The 20,674-nt window shown below is 38.9% G+C and overlaps 1 protein-coding gene across 3 annotated transcripts in view; it reads left to right on the plus strand.

Moving 5' to 3' along the window:
* Positions 1–14,064, plus strand: part of LIN52 (lin-52 DREAM MuvB core complex component) — a 38,738-nt gene extending 24,674 nt beyond the window's left edge. For 2 of the 3 annotated variants that reach the window (XR_004167006.2, XM_031593862.2), the window contains one exon: positions 13,967–14,064. Coding sequence is in view for 2 of the 3 variants with exons in the window: in XM_031593862.2 (XP_031449722.1) it covers positions 13,967–14,022 (56 nt within the window). In the remaining variant the exon portion in view is untranslated. Of the gene's footprint in view, positions 1–750; positions 788–13,966 lie in introns of all 3 variants that reach the window. The other variant, XM_090141368.1, reaches the window with a different exon arrangement.
* Positions 14,065–20,674: the final 6,610 nt, after the last annotated feature.

Below are 20,674 nucleotides of genomic sequence, written 5' to 3' on the forward strand. Positions count from 1 at the left end.
CTTTGTTTTTATCCTTAGAGGCTTATCACACTGGTAGATTTGTAAGGAGTGGTTTTGGAATAATTAGCATAAGTTGAGTTCGATAGGCTGTGCCACAGCAACCTTTACTAGGACCAGCACAACTTGATGGTTCTTTATACTTTGACTGATAGAAATAGTTATACTAAGTTTTTCTGATATTCTGTATATTTTTTAAAAATAAGATCTGATGTTTCTAAACTAGAAACTTGCTGTTCAACAGAATACTCATGACAAGTCTATCTGACCTTAGCAGAGAACAAGTTACAAGATGGAATCAGAGTTTGCGTGCAGCTGGTAAATGTTGTAGCAACTTTTACTCCTGTTTTGCATATACCCCTCAGGCCTCCCGAGCTCCTGGAATGGCCCAGAGCAGCCAAGTGTAAGCACAGTCCCCAGCATGGTAGAGCTGGGTGGGCAGCTTCATGCTTGAGACATTTCAAATTGCTGTGCTGTTTCCCACCTTTCCTGCATGATGTTAGTAATTGTTTGCAGTCTCTTCTCTCCTTTCTGAATAAGGCTTTGTAATCTGTTCCAAGGAAGCAAGAGGTTCTTATTCTAGATCCTTGAATTTTTCTGGCTCATTTCAGGTAGTCTTTTGTCAGGAACAATTTCAAGATAGTGTGAAATACACCATTCTTCTCTAGAGAGCTGCTTAGAAATTAAAAGATTTCCTCATGAGACTATAAGGGGGGAAAAAAGCAGACATTTGATATTTTATTTTTTTTTTAGAAATTGCTGGTTATTTTACATCTCTTCAATTGAGGAGGTAAGCTGAAAAATCGTATTGATTCCCAGCCCTGAAATGAATAAGAAGGGTAGAATTCAGAAAAAATAATGGAAGCCAGTCATATGAAAAGAAGTGAAGAGGAATTTTTCTTGCATAATGAATAATTTGATGTGGAACTATCTACCATAAGGAGATTCTTTTTAGACCAAGTACTGAACAGCTATTGAAATACAATCCAGCAATTAAATTGATAAGATATGATTTCTTGTTATATCAAAATAAACTATAAAATGAATTATCAAACATTAACTGTGTCAGAATACAAAACAAGCACTTGGGAAGAGGAGGAATCTTTCAGAGCTGATTATTCCATTTGTTTTCATAGTAATGGTCCCTTTTTTCTGTAGTGCTTTTGATCGTAGGTGCAGTCAGACAGGATATCTGACTGGGTCAATCACTGATCTGCCCTGCTCTATCAGCTAAAGTGTTCATTTACATTTTTTTTTGACTGCAGAATGACAGATTTGTATTTAATAGGAAATTTCCACAATATACTGTATTACACTTTTCTAGAGACTGATCTTAGATCCTATCTGTTGATAGGATTTTATATACAAGATTTCAGTCAGTGATACAGTATGTACATTCAGAGCATGCTTTTAGTTACATCTCTAGGGAGATCTTTTATTATTAAACCCTTTTGAGGGTATCCCCAGTGGCAGCTCAATAGAGCAGGTGGCCTGCATGGCACCGGTGCACAGGGAGCCAGGAGCCTGTGTCTTATCAGAGCATATAATTTAAAAATCATTCAGCCTGTTTTTTTTCTCCTGGGAAGATGATGATGATGACACAGGACTCTTATGCTAGAAACTAATTGTTAACTTGCAGAAGACGTCATTCAGCACAAATCCCAACAGAAAAGGGCTGGGTGATGGATTTTTCTGGATAGGGGGCCAAGGTGCCATTTGTTTTTTTCATCCGATAGTTTTGTGGATTACTTCAACATTTTCGTCAGTGTTAAGAAACAGTATCAATCAGGTAGGTAATGCTATGGAAATAAATGTAAGATTGCACATGCATCTGTTGTTACAACCATAGCTAGTACTGATTGTCTGCCTGTATTTGGCTATCACTGGACTGAATATGCAGTACATCCAGTGGTGTCCTCCTGCCCTGGCATGAAACACTGGTGAACTGAAGTGAGTTCAGCTTTTTACTTACACATTATCGACTCCTTTTTCTGCCCTCAAATGTGTCTTCTAGCCCCATTGTCACTGGATCGTGGAGCCCTCTGGGTTCTTCTAGCTTTCAGTTTTCCCTCAGTCATCAGAGTAATCTCACCAGTCAGTAAAACTGTGAATTATCATGGCAATCACCACCTTTCTTCTGCTTTACTTTTCTCAGCTGTCTTCTAGATGCTTACACTGTTACTTTGCTGCAATACAATTGGTTTTGGTTTCCTGAAATGGATGAGGAACACTAGTTTGCTATGGTAGTTACGGAGGTTTTGTAAGGGGATAATGGTAGACATGGCCTCAGAATGGTGGCATCCATGAATTGTGAATAAACACGAAAGGATTTGTGGAAGCCAGAGAGTACCAAAGCTAACTCTGCTACATTCAGTAGATCTAGTCAAGTGAGAAGTGACAACTGAAGTTTCCTTTGGCTACTGTAGTTGGGAAGAATCATCAGATTGATACCACAGTATTTCTTTTCTTCAAATCAAATTCAAGGTTTTCTTAAACAAACAACACGGGAACTAGAAGGGTGAGGATTTTCATGCAAAATGTTCCCATAGTTGTTCGTGGGTCTGAGAGGGTTTGATTTTTGGTGTAGTTTTTACAACTGCCTATTGCCTTGTTGCCTTATAGCTCATTAACAGCTAAAATGTAGCATTTGCAGCAGAGCCTGTTTGTTTATCTGTTTCTGTTCCCAGCAGCCCTGAGTGGTATTGTAATTTGGTTATTAAGTCAGTCAGTTTAAGCCTAATGTTATTTTCTCTGAATGACAACACTCTTCATGTGACTCTTAACTCTTCCAAATACATGCCTTTTTTTCTCTATTAATTTGAACTTGAGTCTAGTAGCATTTGAATGCTGTGAAATGCATAACATTTCTAAATCAGTTCACTTCTGAGATGTCTTGTGACTAGCTTGGAGTTGGTAAAAATGGTTTTGAATTTCCTGGACCCTGTTCTGGACTTTAAAATGTTTTTATGCTCAGGGTGTTGTTGCCAGGGTAAGAGGCTTATGGCCAGCAGAGAGCATGAAATGAGTCAGTAGAATAGTGAATATTCTGTGAAAGAGGAAGGTAAGGATAAGAGAAGAAATGTCTTTAATTCATGTGGAGGAAAAGAATTAGACAGAGGTGACCGTAGAGCTTTTCTTCTGTAGCTAGAGCTTACGAACATTTGCTGCTCTTCCATAATTCTGCTTTCCTGAGGTTAAAATTTTTGCTTAGGAGCAAAACTTCCAATATTTTACTTGTGTTTGTTCTTACAGATTTCTTACTTGGATTTCGATAAATTGCAGAAGTCTTCTGTTGTTTTACCAATGAGAAAATTAATCTTAATTTACTTAATGTGTAAATCAAATAGTACTGCTCAGTCATAAAAGGCATGAATCTTGTGGAGGCCTTCAGTGTTGGTAATTCATTGTTACAGCAAGAGCAGCACTCCTCTACATGGGGAAAAAAGGTTCAATAAGGAATTTTGCAATTAGAAAACACATTTATTTTGATTTCTAAAGACATATATTCTGAACAAATAAATACAGAATATTCCTGGTGTGAGCTTCTTTTCTCTAGATACATGTTATGAAGATTGTTGACAGAAGTTAAATTTAAAAGTTCAGTTTGCTTCAGTGCTCAGTTACTTGGATGACCTGCTGTCAGTCTTGTTTCTTCCTTTGGAGGTAAAAGAAGCTGTGCTGATCTTGAAACAGGCCTGTGGGCCTCTCTGTAAGGTATGCCAAGTTGTGTTCTGAGTGGATTTGTTTGTCCTGACTTGCATAACCATGCTACATGTATCTCAACATTATTAGCCAAAATGAGTATAGGGACTTACATAATCATTACACGATTATTTTTCAGTAACTGTTCTGTAAATATGTAATTCTCTCTCTATTCCTAATAACTCTTAATCCCTTTGTTTCTATTGGCTCTGGGCTCAGATTTTTCCGTGGCCTGCATGCCCTGGTCACTGATAAGACTTGAAAAAATAGCGACTTTCAAGATTCACCTGCTTTGCTCTCAGCCATTAAATACCAGCTGCCTCTGTAGGCAAGGGAGGCTGAATCATGATGCTCTGTTTTATGGGAATTTAGACATTGCTTCTGCCTGCATGCCTTCTGAGAAGTACTTGTTCACCTTTAAAAACATCTCATACCTAGTTGCATGCATGTATTCAGTGCAGACCTCTCCACCTCATTTCTTCATTTCTTTTATTCTCAAGAGTTATTGAGCAAACAGATTTGATCTAATTTCTGCATGTTATTAGATAATGAAGATTCCTTCTTCAGATAGTGTGGTGAGAATGTGTGATGATTTATGCTTTCTTGGTCCTCTGCAAGTGTGGGAAAGGCATGAAGAGATTATTTTCCTTCTTGATACAAGCAGTTAGAAAATTTTAGGTTAGTGTGCTTTTTGTTAGAACATGCCCTTTTTTTCTATCCCAGTGTTTGCTTCCAACATCTGTGGGACTCGGTGGTCAAAACTTTCCCAAGCTGCATCTGTTGAAGTAGTAACTTAAACTAGTAAAGTCTCCTTCAGATACACTTGACAGTATCATCAACTTTTATGTACAATCAGCTTTTAAGTTACATTCTAGTAACTTGACATAAAGACAGTATAAATTTATTCCTTTAAGCCTTACAAAATACTTGAACATCATTTTTTCAATAATTAGCTTCATGAGTCAGTGCCTGGTCTTAGGTCTTGACACTTTTGGCATGTGAATTTCTTGTGCGTGTGTATTTGACTTTGGCTTTATTCCAGAGGAAATATTTTAAGCTGCTAGTTGAGTGGGGGTTTTGTGTCTTCGGTCTGAGACTAGGGGGCAGACGTAACCAGCATGGAGAGAAGTGAACTGTATAAACCACAATTAGAATTGCCATGCACAGGTGTCTGAAGATCTTATACAATTGCCAAGCTATTTGTTTCTTAAATGAGAGGGGCTCTGGGAATGTATCTTGGAGAATAAAGGGAACAGAAGGCCTTCCTTTTGTATGTTACATAGTTTATTTTGGTTTTGAATTCTAGCTTAAATTCTTCCAGATTTGATGCATTTGGTATCTGTACAAAACCAATAATGAATAGTTGAAAGTGGCCTGGTGACAGAATTTGTAGCTGCTTTCAGATAGGAATCAGGATTTAGGAGTAAGAGTTAGGTCTTGTGGTTTAAAAATTAGAATGCCAGCCTTCAAAGTAAGATGTCTTGCAATGTTATCAAAGGACAAGGGTTATGGGTGAGTTCTGTTGCACATGCTTGAGCCTCCTCTTGGGAAGGGAGGCATCTTAAATGTCTATGTTAGTCATATGCAGAGTATAATTGCAGTGAAAAAACAGTGAACAAACAGCTCACAGTACAAGACACTTGATGCATCTGCAGCCACGATGCTTGCTGTGTTTTTTGCAATTTAATGCACAATATTTTTTTTAGCTCTTTATTTCTGTATGCTCCACTGTGTCAGATCTGTATTCTTGGGATGTGAGGTTCCATTAAAAAATAAATAATAATCACAGCCCCCTCTCCCCCCACGTACTCTCATTTTCTATAATATGGTAATGATATCACCGTAGCAGTAATTACGGGTCATCTTCATTTCTTTCATCTCTGCTGGTTCTGATGGCTTCATTCCTTTGACTGAGAAGATTTGGCTCTGGGTGCTGTGATTATTTTGTTAAGCATTATTCGAATAGACAGGAGTGAGAGAAATTAATCAATCCAAATGCAATTAGCATCATGTTTAACCCAGTGATGGACGTCTCAAGGTGAAACAGCCAGGGGAGTTTCAGACATTATTATTCAATCCAGTGGCTCTTATCTAAATTATAATCAAGAGAGGTTTTTATTGGCTTCGCAGTGGGAAGATGTAACTCTTTCCCTGCTTTGGGGGTCAAAGGGATCAGGTCTTTGGCCTCACAGGATGTTGGCTGTGTCCAGTTCCTGCAAGTGGGTGGTGCTGTAGGAGTATTGTTTAATATGTGGGTTGCCTGGGGCAAAATATCTGCACATCCCAATGTTTGTGACCTGGAACGTAAGTTTAGAAGCTCTTTAGACATTAGCAGAGATGTCGCTGCCCCTTGCTTTAAATATTTTCATTGGCTGGCTTTACCCAGCTGTATGTGAACAAGCGCTGTGGTTTTTGGCATTCGTAGCCCTATGTACATCATTGTTTGCAACTGAGTACGAACAGAATGGTGCTGCCTTGCAAGGTGGGGAAATCTGATTGAGGAAACAAGGCAATTACATTAGAAAGAAGGATTTTGGGGGGCGGGGGGGAGGAGATATAATTTTATTGCTTATTGGTACCAACAATGGCATATTCGAGGAAATCTCAACCTGCATGCAGTAAATCTGTTATCACCCAGGAGGAGAATTCTGAAGGAGCTCAGCAATCTCTCACTAAGCGTAGGATAAAAGACCGCTACTGTGTGTGGAAAGAAAGGAGATGGAAAGAGGTCTCATTGGGATTTTGTGGTTTAAGAAAGGATTGGGTGTTTGACTCCAGTTCTTAAGGCTCTAGTCCAGCCATGTCCAACCCACAGGCTGCATGTAGCCTGGCCCAGCCTCAGATATGCATGCACTGCTCACAACAACCATCCACCAGCGTGTGACTGGCACTGCCTGGGCTGAAACCAGGGCGTGGGGAGGACTCTGCAGTGCTAACTCAATTTAGGGAAATAATTGTATGCATTTTGATACACTGCCTGAACACAGTCCTGTTAACAGGAAGAAAAAAAAAAAAAAAAAGCAGTGCTTTTTTGAGAATTTGAGAATAGTCTTCAAGGTTGCAACAAAAAAATCAATTTATGTTTGCAACTTCATTTTCAGTTGATATAAATATATCACCTGTGAATTTTCAAATGGAATTTGTAGATTTGCAGTCAGGTATTCAACTCAAAAATTTGATCATATCTCTTTACCAGACTGGTAAGACCTATCTTAGTAGAAAGAAATATCCCTCACTTCACAGTTGTGCCTTGTTCATGTCACCAGTTTTGGCAATACGTGCATTTTGTGAACAGTTGTCAAGGATGAAGTACAGGAGGAGTAAAATTTCATTAAAAAATTTCCAATGTACCCCTTGAAACTTCACTGAAGAATGGCAGCTGCTGCCATCACACCAGGCTGATGCATTGGTTTCACAAAAGTGAAAGCAAGTATCCCACTAGTTTTGTTTTTGTTGCTCTTTTTTGTCTGCTATAAAAAGAAATACTAAATACTAGAATGTTTTATTTCTTACACAGTAATTGTATTTTATGAAGGCTGCTCCAAAAGTAATGCCTCCTGTTGTATTATGTTGGCCCATGATGCCAGAGGTAGATGTTGGTGGTACATCACTAGAGGTTGAGCCCTTCCACCAATATGCTGTTATATTCTGTTGCTGTGCAACAGGTGTCAGTCTGACAGAATGGCATCTGATGTGGGAGTGTGCATGAAGCAAAAGTGCGTCATTTCCATGTGGGAAAAAATGGCACCCACTGACATTTGTTGACACTTGTTGAATGTGAGGGATGACACAAGGAACATGAGCACAGCAGAGTGGTGGGTGGTGCATCTCAGCAATGGTGACAGCATCAATGGATCACCTCTGCTGGTGCTGATTTTCAAGAGTGCTGTATGTAGGCTCTTGTTCATAGCTGGCAAGAATACACAATTAATGGTGGTGGCGATTGAAAAATAGTTGTGTAGCTGAGAACTTGCTCTATTAAATAGTGTTATTGTGCTCTTCGTATGTTATAGTCCATGGTAATAAAACAGGCATTAGTTTCAGAACCACCTATGTTTACGCGACCCAAGACAATTCCTCTTTGCTCAGTGCAGCCTAGACAAGCCAAAAGGTTGAACACTTGTGCTGTAGGCCATATTCACTGATCTGTTCCAGCAGATTGGAGCTTTGTAAGTCTCTGCTGTTTACCTCTTCTAGAGATAACTGTTTTCATTGCATACTGGAGGAGAAATCTATGTGCTTCACCTGCTTTGGTTCATGGCGCTCTTTCTGGAAGCCCTCCTTCCTTAGTATTTCCAAACAAGTTATGCTAGACTGTACTGGAGCTGAAGTGAGGGTAGATTCTGTGATTTTGTTCACCCAGGGAAGGAAGTAATGCTTTGTACAAAGGATGATGTTCATATTTCAAAATACTGTAGCAAGTCTTGACAGAACTCATCTTTTAGAGCCCAAATTCTCACACTGTTGCTGACTTCTTGTGTGTACATCTGTGCCTCACTTCTTGCTGAGACTGTGACCCCCAACTGTAAGATGGGAATTAAATCACCATATGTCTCAGGAATAGTATGAAGCTTGATAAACTTTGCAAGTGCTTTGATACTGATTACCGAGAAATGCCATGGTAACACAAACTTATTGCACCTGGAAGTTCATGTTTCTTTGTCATCTTTCCTGAAAAATATATTTCATCTGTCCTAGATGATTACACTAGTATTCAGTGTAAATATAATGGTTTCTGAAGCACAGGTTTGCAGAATTGCATGTACCAGCTCTACTTTCATTAGAGGTGATAAGCTTTGCTCGTGTAGCTGCAACTCTCTGAGATGGCCGTTTCACCTTTGTCAAATAAAGTTTGGTGCAGATTCATTGATACATATTTGTTAAAGGCCTACAGTCATCAAATAGTATTTCATTTGACAATTATGTTAAAGAAGTATGAAGTTAGCAAAGTAATCGGGGTGGGCATGGTAGTGGTTGGTTTCTGGGGGGTCTGGTTTTCCTGTTTATGTGTGTGTTGAACCTGGGAGTCAGAAATGACTTGGAGATGGAGATCTGTATGGATCACTTTCTCTGACAGTAGTTCAGATTATGTTGGTTGGCTAATAATATTCTCTTAGTCTTGGCTGATATAGACCTCATTATCTTCAAAGAGCTGTTTATGTCAATTTTAACTTGTTTTTTTACTGTTTTTAGAATGCCTTTTTGCCTTCACCTTGGTGACTGACTTTATTTTCCTTCTAAATGCAGTAAAGGTTGAAAGCAGCCAAGAGACTTGGCTTTGCTGTTTGCTCTCACAAGTCTCAGAAGCAAGAATCCCACATTAACTCCTGGGCAGAATCCTTCTACGTGCCTTTTTGTCTATCCTGCTAACTAGGAAAAATAATTGTCCTCTTATCCTAACATTGTGTTGAAGGACAAAAGAAATAATTGCTGCAGCTTTATACCCTTGTGACAGAAGAGTTAACCTAGACTTGTGTTCTGCTGTCTTTCTGCAGTTCATGTTCTTCTCCCTGAACTGGTAATTTACACTGATAGCTCTTCACAAATAAGCCCTCTTAGTTTTGTTGTCTCTTTAGTGCTAAGACACAGCAATTTGAAAATGCATGATTGATACTTTAGAGGAATCCATGTTGAACATCAAGTCCTTGACTACTGTAAGTACAACTGTATGGAACTGAATGGGGGGAATATTTTAATTGAAAAGCTAACAAATTATGACAGTGCCCCAAATTATATTTTGGTGGTCAATAATGTAGCATCTGAAGTGTGATACTACAGGGCTTAAGACGTGTTATGTTCACGTGACATTAATTGTATGCCCAGTTTTTTTTTAGTAGCAAGGCATTGAGATATCAACGTGGTTACATTTTCAGGTTGGAGGAGAAGCCCAGTCAAAATTGCCTAAGAGACAGGGAAGTGCATCTTCAATGAGGGCTGACTTCATTTTAAAATATCTTTGATTTGGAGGTGCTCACAGGCTTTGTTTTGAGATACGCCCAGAAACAGTAAGCAGTGGAAAGTAAGATTATGATCATAAATATAGTTTGTCTCACATTTTGTTCTTAGACTTTGTCTGCACTTTTGTATTTAATTATGTGCTACGTTAAGAACATATGTATGTATGTGTGTTGCTTAGGGATTCTCCTGGATGAAAGTTTCTTATATAAGTCACTATTTTTGTTGCTGACTTTATAGCAGTAAATCCTCCCATTATTTCCTGGCTCTCCGAACCTTATGATACAGCTTGTCCTGTGCTGTTGTATGTATGAGAAGGCTTTTTATGGGGAGCAATCAGAGTGGGCCCAGATCTCCGGTGCATTGTTTTTTCTTCTTATTAAATTGTCATGAAGGAATATATGGAACAGCAGTTTTCATTTTCACTGGAGGAAAAAAAACGTTGAGTCCTTGTCATTTGATTAAAAGTTACTTAACCTTTAAATTGCTACAGATGTAAAGATAACTCTGAGTTTTCAGTATAATCGCTTCCAAGTTAAAATCAGGAAAATCTTTGTGTAATGAAACCCATATGTCATAGTGAAAGGATGCAAAGCACTGGCAGAGTGGGCTGCTCTCGCAAGAGATCTGCACCCAATCTTGTTAACCAAGACTGCTTTTGGTAATCCCTCATCTCACTTGTAGGAAATCAATCTGTACTACTGAATCTTTTCAACTAGCAACCACAAAATTTACTGCGCCGAAGCAGCTTGAGGGCAGTTGTAGAAAAGGACCCCAGGCAACAAGGCTAAATGCGGGATTGAAGGATTGAAGTTCTAAAGAGGAGATTATATTAAACCTTATTCTGTTCCCCTATCAAGTAGAAATCTTTCTCCTTTCAGCCTCAGACTTTACTGTCCAATACCTGTTCCTGAGATCTGCTTCTCCCCAGCAGCAAACTTAACTCACAGGGCACAGCATTCTCTATTAGTTGTAACAGCCTGAAACCATTTTACAATAGTTATCTTTTTGAGAGTCAATTGAAGCACTCAACTTCCATTGTAACCAGTGCTGATAACATGTTCACATTTTTTTTCTGTGGTCTTCAGTGCCCTCTCCTTCCTCCCTACTATGTGAGATTAATTTGTATCCAAGCTATTGCGATCATATCCATTGTTGATTTTCTATTGTAGTAGATGCACTGCTAAGGCAAGGCTGTAAATTGTCTCTTGACGTGGAGATTCATGATTCTGCTTCATGCTGCACAGCCTCTGTAGTGGCTGTCTGCTGGTGCAATGAAACCTGTGCTCAAGCCCTTTTTCCACTACAAGTCTGTAGTTTAAGCAACCATTTTAAAGAAAAATCCCTAAGGTTTTCACTACGGTTCTGTCCAATCTTGTAATTAAAAAGTCCACCTCTATCTGCCATACAGCATGCTTCTGCTGGTCCTTTGGATAGTGGCTTAAGGTGGGTTTTGCTGTCACAGGCTGTGTTTGTATTTAGAATATGGGTGGTGGTTTCTTACTTCACAAGCTCTTTCTTTTTCCAGCAAGCTCCAAAGGGCCCAGTTGAAATTGATTCCTGTTCCTAAGAATTCATTCATCAGAAGCAATGCTGAGCAGCAGAGTCAGTTTAATATTTGAGGCTTTTCTGTGCGAAACCCAAGCTGAAGACATACTCCAGTGCAGATCTGAGAGGAACAAAGGGGAAGGAATAGCCAAGACGTTTGAACACAGCACCGTGTAATATGTATTTGGCCTGTGTTTACGAGGAATACATTGAACTGTGATCCCTGGGCAGACAAGAGAAGCAGCTGAAGCAGGGAAAACAAGATTGTCAGTGTTTGTGGAAACTTGCCCTTAGTTTGGCTGGGATTTGTTTGTGGTATGAGGATGTTATTTCCTGGCCGTTTTCATACATATACAAAGATGTAAGGTCCTTTCTTTCAGTTTGGCATCATATCTTTAAAAATAAAGCCCTGTTGCAAGGCTGAGTATGTGAGGAGAAGAGGAATACAGAATAGCAGAAGGCTGTCTCCTGCTCCTAATGGGATTTTGTAGCAGCATGTGCGAGTTTGTTTCAGAAGTCAGAAATGAACAGATGTTGGTATAAATTACCTCTGTGTCTGATGTCTTGCAAATTAAAAGCGCGGTTGGCATCACTAAACAATTTCACCAGGTTGGGGGGGGAAGCGGGCGGTGATTATTGTAGCAGGTCGGTAAGAATCTTTAAGCTGCAGCAGAACAGGATAGCAAGGATAAAGGAATGAAGAATAAAATGAGAGGTCTGTGAATTAATCAGAAATGTTAACATCTCAGATGACAAGTGAACAGGAGGCCACGTGTTCTGGAGCAACCCCCAACCCACAGTAATTTTGCTCAGCGCACAGAAGGAGTCTATGCTCTCTGCCTGATTTATGGGGTGCAGCCTCTTTAGGGAACAGAATTGTCATGTATTCGTATATCTCCTATATGGGACTTGCACTCAGGAAAACTTTCTGCTCAATCAGCAGTAGTTCAGCTTTGTGCTTTCTCCATAAGAAGTGCTTTAAAGCCAGGCACTGTTGCTGGTGCAAGGCAGGGAGATGTCTTAGAACTGTTGGTGAAAACTGCTTCCTACCTGACATGTTCAGAAACTTGCATTTTTATTTAATCACATTCTTTGTGCTACACAACTTACATCTTGACAAAACAGCAGTCTGTTTCCTGCCCTTCTCAGCGCCTTCTACCAATGTGTCTCTTCAGTAACACTGAAAGACATAGGCTATCTTGCAGACGGGGAGGTAAAGATACAAAGGAGTAAATGACACTTGTGTAGCTCACGCTGATTCAGAAGCAGAGTTGGGAATGGATCCCAGATGATAAAACTCGCAGCTGATGGCATGAACCATGTGAATAACACAGTGAGCTGCAGTAGCTGTGTGGGGCATGTTCCACTTGTGGGAATGGACTTTGTAGCCTACGAATGTCCAAGTGTGCCAGGCACTTTGTAACAATACTGTTTTACATGTCCGCACCTTATGGTGTAACTTGAGTTTCTAAATTAGAATGTACTAATTTAAAGAATAGTTTTCAAAGCACAATTTCTAACCTTTACAGCAAAAATAACAAAATACCTTTACCTGATGGTGAGTATTCGAGTATTTTAAGCTAAACAAACACTTATTATATTTAAGTTCTATTCAAACAGATAACAAGTAATATTGAGTAAAAGTTAACATCAGCAACACGCTCACCTCGTGTTTTTTTTATGCTAATTGTCATTGCTCCTGTTCCTCTCAGTAGAGGTCAGGAATTGAATGGAGAAAACAGGAAATTAATTCCCATCTCTGCCTTTCAGAATCTCTCTAGGTTAGGCATGGGGAGATGTGCATGCTCTCATCAATCCTGTGAATAAAAACATCCATGTTTTGATGGCTGTCAGTCCAGCACGAAGCTCACGCTTTTATGTGAAAGAAATGATGGGAAGCTCCAGTGGGGAAATGGTCTCTCTCCAGGACTCTTGTCACTAATCATGCTGTCCTTGATGCATTGCATTGTTTTGTGAGACAAAGATGGTATGTGGGCTGCTTTGCCAGTTTGTGAGCTTGTGTTCACAAGTCAGAAGCGTCTCATGCAGGAAAGTGGCTTTGTAAACCCTGTGTAATACAGCTACCAGAGATTGATGGTGCTGAGAGAGATGTATAAACCTTGCCTTGCTGTATTAAACATCGAAGGAATGACAATGCAGAGAGAGCGAGAAGACCAAAGCTCTATAAACTTTAGTTTATTGCACCATCCATGGATGAACTCTGTTGGGGGAATATAAACCCCGTTATATTACTGTATCCAGGGATTGACACTACTGAGAGAGAATGCTGACTGATTTCTGTTGGAGATTGTAGCATCCAGGGACCAGTAATCCTGAAATGGAGAGAGTTCCATAATCTGATGGGATTATAACATCCAGGAACAATTGCTTTGAGACAGAGTGATGGAGATGTGGATTATACCATTCAGAGGTGGATGGCAACAGACAGAAGTGGAGTCTGCAAGAGAATAATGCAGTAGGAATAGAAAGCTGAGATTCTATGTAACAAGGAAGCCTTTGGGAGTTATTGCTGAGTTTAGAAAGTTTCAGGCCTTGCCTGCATTTCCAGGTTGTCAGGAAATTGGGCTGTAATGCAGATTTATTTACCTTTCACTTAAATAAAGTAAGTCCTTATTCTTAGTAGAAGCATAAATTAAATGATTTTCTTACCCTCTGGTTAAATACTGTAAAATACACAACTCTGTTTGGGTTTCTTGGATTTCTTTCAATATTAATCTTTTTCTTTCCTCCCTTGTTGTTTCAGCTAGAGAAATGACTCGAGGGAAGTTCCTGAACATCTTAGAGAAACCCAAGAAGTAACTGCAGCATCTGAAGCTGGGACAATAAAGTATCCTGACTGGATCATATTACGTACTGTGGATCCAGATGAACCCCAAAACTTCTAAGAAGTACAAAGCTCTTGCTGTAGACCCTCAGAAGCAAGCACCTCTTTTACTTCCACAGCTCTTCTCTTTGCAGGAGAGACATACTGCATACACAGGTTACTAGGACTGTGATTAGGTGCATTGGAATTCAGACTTCTTCCTGCCTTAAGATACCCAAATGGAAGGATTTGACCCTGATATGCAACAGCAAGGTCACCTGATTGGTTGGTTGTTTTTTTTTTTTAGTCATCTATTCAAAGTGTGCCCCCATGGTGACCTCACTGGATTGTTTTCAAGTGGCAGCACCAGTGTAAAGTACACAGCAGCTCTTCATAAGACTGGCAGCATGCATCCTGTTGCACTGGCCTTCGTGTGTCTTGTATGTGCATTGGTTTCCTACACACAAATTCTGTGTTGAATGACTGGACAACAGTTTGGGGTGCAGTCTGAGATAGATAGCAGTGGTTCTGCAGAACATTTGCTTTTAGTGTAGAAATTGAGTGCAGTCTGCATTAGATTCCAGTTGATCTCTGCCTTCAGAGAAATGTGCCCACTACAAAGAGGATCTTCAGTCTGTTGGTCCTTTCACTTCCCATGGCTTGTATCAACTATTGTGTGTACTGAGAGCTTAGAGTGCTACAGTTTTCTAGTGAAATCTAGACTGACAGACCTAGGGGCTATGAAGTGTTACCATGAAGGAAATAGTTGCCATAGTAAGCTCAGCGTATACACAAAGAAACAGCTTTGTCTGCTCAGCAATTCTCAATTTGCTTCCTACAGAGCTAGAAACAGAGTAGATATATGAGGTTGAAAGGCAGTAATGTTTCAATGCTCCAGAAATGGGCAGACTTGTGAGCCCCATTGTGAGGATACTCTGCTTAAATGGAGTTTTCACACTTCTAAAAGTATCACTTCTTGGTACTTTCATTACTTGGAAAACTGGGATCTCAAAATTAGGTTCACCTGCAGAAATAAAATTCTGAAGGGAGAATTTTCTTAACACACAGTTCTGGACTTTACTCATTTTACAGTTTAATGCATTTTCTTTCTGTTAATGCACTTCTGCATGTTCATGTAACTAAGAAGTTAAGGAGCATGTTTGGATTTTGTTTACAAGGACTTCTTTTTAATCCTATTTTTCTAGGAAATAATAGTTTAAGTGTTAGTAACTATGATCTTTCTAGGGTAAAACATAGTGTTAAAACATCGGATAAAGAATAGGGTTTTTTTTCCATTTAAAAATGTTACTTTTAGCATCCATGCTTTTCAGAGTCTGTCATTTTCCCAGACTGATGATCACATGTGAGAGGAGAAAGGTCTTGGAAATAGTACCTGTGCCTTGTCATTAACAGGTTGTCTTTAGAGCATTGCATATGTCTGTCTTTGCAGAGAGAGACTGTTTTCAGTTACGTATGTGTGTGATAAAAGATTTTTAGTCAAATAGACTCCTCTGAATTTTTTCTTAAGGTGACTGGTATTTTAGCTTGCTGTCTATGGTCGTGGTTGTTATCAGTGAAAACCAGGCTTGTTTTGGACAGCTCTAGTTATCTAAATTTAAGCAGTTAAATAACAAATCCCAGGAAGGTCATGCACTAATACTGAATATTTAGGAATTTCAGGAGCGTGGTTTCAAACTTAGTGGATTTACTTCCCTACTTTGGTTTACATAGTACCATGCTTAACAGGAACTCCATCCCTTGAGGACATGAGAGATAAGACATCGGAGTGAGAAGGTAAGAATGATGGTCCAGAGACAAAAGCTGCTGATGCAAGCCGATGTTAATGTAGTTTTAAAAATTATACATTTAAAATGCAATTATAAGTTTGTATACTACATATAGTATGTATACACACCACATAATGGGATACTTGGTCTGTATGACTAATACAAGTTTGTGCATTTCATACAGGTTTGTTGATCCAACACATTAAGAAATTGAGATCTAAAAGGAGGAGGAATGTAGGAGAAGATATCAATGCCTGTTTGTTTTCTAATGTGTCCAGTAAGAAATTTCAGGCTTTTAGTAGTTCTTAGTAACGTACATGTCTTTTAAGAACAAATAGAAAACCTTAACCATACAGTACTTATTGTCTATAGGGCAGCAAATAATATGTGCCTTAGAACTGTATTTATTGGCTTTGTACTTTGTCATCTGTAGAGATCAGCCAGTGCTGCATATTTTTATTGGTAATACATATACATATTTTGTATGATAGCTGGAGAATTGTAATCTGTTACTGCTCTGTAATCTGATAACAAACAAATATAGAGCTCAAAGAGTAGCCTGAGTTTCCAGAAGAGCCCTCTGGAATGCAAAAGCTGTTGGCTTAGTCACCTGGGCAGTGCTCTTTCTTAGGCTCTTCTTAACTGTTAAGTTGATAGACACTTTGCTCATCACCACTTCAGTTTTCAACCTGTGACTACTTCATTCCTGTCAGTAAGTAAATAGTTGGCAATATCCAGATGGTACTGGAAATTTTCATACCCTCTTGAACCACCATTTTTCCCTCTTCAGTGATGTCCTTCCCAACATCACTGCAGCATCTATCTATATAATAACATCTGGGTGACTTTATATTGCTGGTAAATTTCTATATTTTAAAACAACAACAACAAATTTTGATAAATGATGTGAATGAAGAGTACAATAAGATCACAATTCAGTAATACTATTTGAGCTTTTGAGCTTGTGCAGTGCTTTATGAAGTATTTTCATGCATTGGTATGTTAGATGTTACTGTCAGATTCTTGGAAATGAAACCTATGGTTTTAGTTCCTTTTAAATGCTGTTGTTGTATTAAATGCGTAGTTGTAAAGGCTGTTCACTTCATTTTTGGAGTGTCCAGTGCTTTAGAGTTTAATCCAACTCAGAATAAAATCTTGTTCTATTAATTGATATAATCATAAAAGTCTTGTTGTGCTTTAAGTGGAAGAGGGTAATATTCCATTAAGCTTAGTGCTTTGCCATTACAAAATTGACAGTTTTGGAACAATCCTACAACCTGCAATTTCTGGTTTTGTTTTTTTTTCCAACAACTCTCTTAGAAATAATGGGTAAGTAAAATTGACTCATCCAACTCAGAGGTGATATTTAAACCATATTCTTTTATCTTATTGTGGTGTTACATAAAAATGTAATGTGCTGTTACAAGGCAAATCACAAACCTGTCTTACCTGTAATCATCTTCTTGCTTTAAACAGTTGTAGATGCATAGGAAAGAATATACAGAAGAGGCTTGTGCATAGATTTTGCTTTAGGTTAGCCTGTCTAGCAATCTCTTAGTGATGTTTCGAGCTAATTTGAGCCTGGTATGCAGTAGACCCTACCACCATTCATTTGTTTTAGTCCTAATTTATTTGTACTTCTGGCTCCTAAAATGCCCTATGGGAGTGAATTCTATCTTTCAGCTGTACAAGAAGTTTTTGTTTTAACATTATTGTTTGTTTTAAACCTGCTTACGCGATAATTTGATTTTGAACCTTTCATTTCTTTTATTGTCAAAAACAGGTGGCTTTTGGTTTTGTTTTTAACCTGTCTCTGTTCTATTTGTGATTTTTTTTTTTTGTCTGTTACATTTTTGTTCCTTGGCATCTCTGTCTTCTATTACATCCTTTCACTGATGCCTTAAGAAAATCTGTGGAGTGTTCAGACTGCAGGCATGCTGTGGAGGTAAGTAGTAATGATGGCTTGTATTTGGTTTCTCCACTGTCTTCTCCCACATCAATATTGCCTAAATCCTGCTTTGAGTAGCTCTAAAAACAGGGTCATCACTTAGCTGCATGCACAGGGACTGCAAATCTGATCTCATCCACTTCATTTTCACCTAAGGCAACTTGTCTTAGGTAAATGGTGCTTTTTTTTCCCAGCTGTGAAAACAGTTGTACCAAGCGCTTCATGATGAGGAAGTGATTCTAGGTATTTCATCAACCTTTGTGGTACATAAAAAAAAAAAAAAGAAGTCAAATGCATCTCTTTTCTGTGGTCTGAAAGCTTGGTCTCTTATGGTAGTGATGTTGCAGCAAGCTTGCATCAACATTTTTGGTAATACTTCGAAACTAATACAAATTTGTAGACATCCATGATCAAAAGAAAAGGACAACTTGCAGATGATGAATACAGAAAATCCATTGACCATGTCTACTTTATTCTGTTAGTAAAGTCAACAGTCACTCAAAATATCGAAGATGTATTCTTAATTGAGGCATCCACATATTCTGACGCTTTCTTGGAGTTCCTCTCAGGATGAATCCCAGGCACCAAGGGCACTCCAAAAAGAAAAATGATTGTATCTCAGAGCTGTCTGTGTATGATAGGCAAATTGTATTATGTGACAATAATCCCCCTCCTTAGTTTTGTATGCCTATGTCATAACCCTAACCCTGTACTGACGCCTTTTAACAAGTGTCATCTCATTACTGACTGGATTGTTGACAAAGACAGTGAGTAGCACAGGCCCTGTAAGGGTCTGTGGGACAAGTTGCCAACCTCCCTGTTTTACAAAAAATGACCAGTTATTCTTGCTGTTCATTTCCTATTTTATAATCTTTCATTGATTTCCAGGAAGATGTAGGCTATTACTTCATGACATTTCTTCAAGAGCCAGAAGAATACTTCAGTAAAACTCAATTATATCACAAGGTCATCCTTCTGTGCTTGTTAACATCTTGTACAATACACAATAGTTGTGTGGAAAAAATATCTTCCACTAAATCTGTTCACATTTCCCTGTTATATGTGATGTATTCTTCCATCTGTTTTGTTCTTCTTTAGACATCTCCCAGTTTTTGCTGAGTTATGCAATTGATGCTAAAAGCTGGTGGACTGTAGTTTGAGCAGAATTTGTTGTAGTTTGTAAGAATTGTTGCCAGTTTTGTCACCTGCCATTCCTCTAATAGTTCATTTAAGGTATGGGTTATGCATCACATGTATTATTTCATCAGTTTTTTATCCAGAACTCTCCAGTGACCACCTGTTGGCTTCACAGTGGCTCTTTTAGCATCTCATGGCATCGAAAGTGAGGAATTCTCATACTTTAAAAAAAAAAAAAAAAGTTCTAAATTGGTGTTGCAGGAGATGCATATTAACCTCTCTTGTCCCCAAACCTTTTACATTTTCAAGGGTAGCTCACGCTGAAATGCATAGATACAAGCAGCAAAACACTCACCTCTGGTTGTTAACTTAAAATTCTTGGCAGGGAGAAAAATACACCTTGATGAAAGATGAGCCTTGATATTTTTAAAAGGCAAGAAAAAGAGAAAAAACGTGAAAGGTGAAAGAAGGCTGGATCCTCTTGGTTTGTGTGTTATGCTATGATTCTTGGGATCAAACCTATTCTAGAACTGTTATCTCTGCAAATCTACCCCTAAATCCGTGCTTTCAACTTCTGTCAGGAGGACATGAAATGCAAAACTTGAAGTGAAATGTTGCCAATCGATTCTAGTCTGTGTGTGTGAAGATATTCAAAAGCATAAGTAGTCAGAAGTATGTACAGTTTCTGAAATTGTGCAATCCATATTCTATTCAGAATATGTGTAATATTGCCATGTTTAGGTTGTGCTAAATTTTCAGCATGGAGGGATCTCTTCACATTTTTACTGCCATCCACTGGAACTGCTGGTTTCTAGACTTGACCTTTTCTGCTGTGTCCCTTTCAGCAAGATGACTGACTTCTGCTAGCTGATGCATGCACAGAACAGGCGTTTTCTTGTTGGGTTTATGTCGTTGACCTCTGGCCTCCCTGCTGATTCCTATAATACCGATCAGTGACCAGTGAAGCCAGAACTCTCCTTGCCTGTCTCTGTTACAGACACCTCAGTATGGAACAGAAAAGAGGAAGAGGGGTGAGCTTGAAAGCAGTTACTTAATTGCTAATAGAAAGAAATGGGCACTAAGAGTGACCTTGCACCTTATTTATTGATCAGATCTTGGAAGGGTGCAAAATACTTGACTTGATTCTGTATTGCTTGAAAGGCTGTCTCTGTGACCAACAAATGATGAGTAGGTGCAATAATACAGGGTAATTAAATTTTGTGTTTTTAGGCATGTGGATGTGCGAAGGAGGATTCCCTTCCCAAAAATATCAGAGACATCTAACAACTTTCCTTGTAATCACAGAATCTTGAAGTGAGTTCTTAAGCATTAGAGACTTGCCATTTGCCATCTTTCACTTCTCACAGTACCCCAAAATGCAGCAGGTTATGTACAAAAATTCAGGAGGGAAGTTCATAAGCTAAATCAGAATGAGAAACAAGAAACCAGCAGTGACCCAATTGGGCGTGGATGCTGAGTCTGCCTGGTTCTGTGACCTTCATTTTTGTATTCCTCACCCTGTATTAAAGTAACTTTCATTAGTTACTGCTAACTTTCACTGACTTATTTATATGTATGTATATTGACTATCCTAAATTGCCTTGCAGTGTAATCAACTGCACCTGACATTCTCTTGGAATCTACATGAATTTGTTTTTTCAGCTTGCCTTCCTGCACACCGGGGTTTCTCTTCCCTGCTTAGTTCACCAAAGTCACAGCACTATAAATCTTAAGGACAAATCCTTTCTGGTAAGATGCAGATTGGCAGGAGCAATC

Source organism: Phasianus colchicus, chromosome 5 (assembly GCF_987193195.1).
Source record: "Phasianus colchicus chromosome 5, bPhaCol1.hap1.1, whole genome shotgun sequence".
NCBI classification, from domain to species: Eukaryota; Metazoa; Chordata; class Aves; order Galliformes; family Phasianidae; genus Phasianus; species Phasianus colchicus.